Source organism: Bos taurus, chromosome 23 (genome assembly GCF_002263795.3).
Source record: "Bos taurus isolate L1 Dominette 01449 registration number 42190680 breed Hereford chromosome 23, ARS-UCD2.0, whole genome shotgun sequence".
In the NCBI taxonomy this organism is placed as follows: Eukaryota; Metazoa; Chordata; class Mammalia; order Artiodactyla; family Bovidae; genus Bos; species Bos taurus.
This window is the reverse complement of record NC_037350.1, coordinates 29648402-29652102: the sequence shown is the minus strand read 5'-3', so window position 1 is coordinate 29652102 and position 3701 is coordinate 29648402. Positions and strand designations below refer to the sequence as shown.

General features: G+C 37.4%; 1 protein-coding gene across 1 annotated transcript; it reads right to left on the bottom strand.

The window, feature by feature from the left end:
- Positions 1-280: 280 nt before the first annotated feature.
- On the bottom strand, positions 281-1222 carry OR2B3B (olfactory receptor family 2 subfamily B member 3B). The gene has a single exon (XM_002697438.1). The coding sequence runs from the start codon at positions 1220-1222 to the stop codon at positions 281-283; it is 942 nt and encodes a 313-aa protein (XP_002697484.1).
- Between the last annotated feature and the right edge of the window lie 2479 nt (positions 1223-3701).

Here is a 3701-nt window from a genome sequence, read left to right as displayed (position 1 = left end):
TGTTCTGAATAGTCAAGCATTGACAGGAGGGAATTAGCATGGCTTGGCCTCAAGAAACAAAGTTCATTGAGGAACCTTATAGAAAGCAAAGGAGCTTTTAGTTTAGAAAAATATAGCTTATGGTCTCAGCATTGCTTCCTTAAGCAAGGAAGATTTTCTAACTGTTGGCCTAATTCCGTAAACTTGTAAAAGCCTAAAAAATAGAAAAATTAATTCAAACACTATTCTATTTTCAAGAGAAAAAAAGACTCAGAAAATTCTCATCATGATGAAACACTTCTTACTTCTTATAGTAAAATGTTAACAGCATCAGCCTCTTAAAGGCTTCCTTCATATCTTTATTTCTAAGGCTATAGATGAGGGGGTTCAACATGGGTGTGAATATCCCATAGAAGAGAGAAACGATTTTCCCCCAGTCCTTAGAGGTAGAAGAAGGTGGTTGTAGATACATGTATATGCCTGTTCCAAAAAAGAGAGAGACTACAACCATGTGAGACCCACACGTCCCAAAAGCTTTCCGTCGTCCTTCTGCCGATTTGATTCTCAATACTGCTTGAGCTATGAAGCCATAGGAGATGAGGATCAATGTCACTGGAATTAGCAGAATTAACACACTGAAGAAAAAAAGCTCAGCAACAATAGGCTTTGTGTCAGCACAGGACAACTTGAGAAGGGCAGGAACCTCACAGAAAAAGTGGTCCACTTCTTGATGACCACACCGTGGCATGTTAAGGGTCAAGGAGGACTGCAGCACTGAGTTGCTGAAGCCAGTGAACCAGGAGAAGGCTATCATCCTCAAGCAGAACCAAGGGTTCATGATGACAACATAGTGGAGGGGTCTGCAAATCGCCACATACCTGTCAAAGGGCATAACAGCAAGGAGGAGACACTCAGTAGCACCCAGGGCCAGGAAGGTGATGAGCTGGGCCACACAGCCAGCATAGCTGATGGTCTTCTTGTTGTGAGAAATATTCGTCAATATATGAGGGACTGTGCTTGTGGTGTAACAGAGATCTAAGATGGACAGATTAGTAAGAAAGAAATACATGGGGGTGTGAAGCTTGGGATCCAGAATGCACACCATCATGATGGACACATTGCCAAAGATGGTGGTTGTGTATGATATTAATAGTAAAATAAAAAGAGGTTTTTGTAGCCAGGGCTTGTCTGAAAAGCCAAGTAGTACAAATTCTTTTGGGGAGCTCTCATTTGCCCAATTCATGGTGACGCACTTATTTTTCATTCCTAAAAATATAAAATAAGGAAGTGGTCAATAGATAATATTGACTACTCTTACTGTAACAGAACTGAATTTAGGATAATCATAGTGAGTGATTCAACACCAAATATATAGTCAATTAAATAGAACCCCGTGAAACATAATATATGTATTGTATGGTTAAAAAATAGGTCTTCTGTTTTAGTATTTATGTTTGACTTTATGAAGAAAATCATCACATTTAAATGCCAAGAATATGAACCTGCATGCATGAAACATGGACAGTTACACGTGCTCAATACATTTCAATTCTTATCCCTTTTCTTATACTGCTAACTTACTTACTTAATAAGTATTTTAAGAATAAATGCTGTTTTAATCCAGTAGTTTTTAATCCATGCTCAAAATGCTGAGTAATATAGAGGTTATAAGAGCATCATGTAAATCTGAACTTGATCTAAAGAAATTATGCTTATTTTAGTAGTTTATTCTTGGGATATTTTTGAGCTGTCTCTCTTAAATGACGTGTATGAACATCCATTCCCACAAAGAGCTATCATGAGTATTAGATGCTTTGATTCATGGTAAAAAATTATGACTAACTTGTGATTTATAATGATGATCACAGCTGACATCTCCCAGCATCTCCAAATACCTTGATGAAAACTGCAAAATGCATAAGCTAATAGTTTACTTACTACCATGTGACATGCATTGCTTAGTGCCTGAAATAATTCTTTCTAATTCTCACCAAAACCCTAATAAATGGATATGATCTACATTTTATTGCTACTGTGACTCAATGAGAATACATAATTTGCACACACTGTAATCTTAAGGCCAAGACTCAAAACCAGGATTTCAAGGCCATTCTATTTTATAAATACCTTAATTCCACCTAAATATAGAGAAAGCAGCAAAGGAAGACACAAGAATTGTAAACAATGGAATCAAGGAGCCAAAAATCAAATAAAGTTGATTTTCTTCAATCTGTGGAAGTTATCAGTTATTTAGTTATATGACCTAAGGGCACCTAAATTCCTTTAGTCTACTTTGCATGTTTAAATTGTCATTGCTTAGACCTACCCCATTTGAATTTACAAGCATAAAAATAGATAGTGCTGCTAGACTGACTTAAAAAAGAAGATATAATAAGAAGAATTGACATATTTTATACCAGAGTGGAATACTTTTTTCCCCAAGTTAGTAACACTGATATATAAACTATAACTTTAGCATGGGATGCCTACATGAGAATGAATAGAGATGGTGCTAAGATCTATAATTCTTTCCATTACATGAAGTTTTAATTTTGGCTTTTTAGCTACAGATATACATTATTTAGTAAATACCAATAATACACTGTCAGTTGAAAAATAGAAAAGGATGTAAGACTTGACTTATTTGTGTGTACATTTAAATTTTCACATGAAAAAGTTCATACATTGATAAAGGATAGTCAAGATGAAAAATGTGCAGTTTATGGCAAAAATGGTTAACATATTAAAATGTAAGTAATTAGTACATAATAATTATGAGAAAAGGCCAAAACTCCAATAAAAAAAGAGCAGTGGATATAAATAGACAGGTTGGACAAGAATGAAGCAAAGGTGAAAATAGAAAAGATGTGTAATTTTTCATCAATAAAGAAACAAATCAAAACAGGGAAATGCTACTTTGTCTACTCACTGCTGCTGCTGCTGCTAAGTCGCTTCAGTCCTGTCTGACTCTGTGCGACCCCATAGATGGCAGACCACCAGGCTCCACCATCTATGGGATTTTCCAGGCAAGAGTACTGGAGTGGGTTGCCATTTCCTGCTCCTGTCTACTCACTAGATGGTTTTTCCTGTGGTCATGTATGGATGTGAGAGTTGGACTGTGAAGAAGGCTGAGCGCCGAAGAATTGATGCTTTTGAACTGTGGTGTTGGAGAAGACTCTTGAGAGTCCCTTGGACTGCAAGGAGATCCAACCAGTCCATTCTGAAGGAGATCAGCCCTGGGATTTCTTTGGAAAGAATGATGCTAAAGCTGAAACTCCAGTACTTTGGCCACCTCATGTGAAGAGTTGACTCATTGGAAAAGACTCTGATGCTGGGAGGGATTGGGGGCAGGAGGAGAAGGGGACAACAGAGGATGAGATGGCTGGATGGCATCACTGACTCGATGGACGTGAGTCTGAGTGAACTCCGGGAGTTGGTGATGGACAGGGAGGCCTGGCGTGCTGCGATTCATGGGGTCGCAAAGAGTTGGACATGACTGAGCGACTGATCTGATCTGATCTGATTTCTTTTTTCACATCTTTTATTCAATACTCTTTCACATTTTGTATGTCTCTGATGTCATTGATGTCATGATGCTCATTCATTAGTTCATTTTTTACATTGTCAGAAAAATGAAATTACCCTTTGTAAAGGACATTTTCATCCCACTGTTATCATAACTCTTCTCTTATTTCTATATTCTCTACTAATTAAAAGAATCC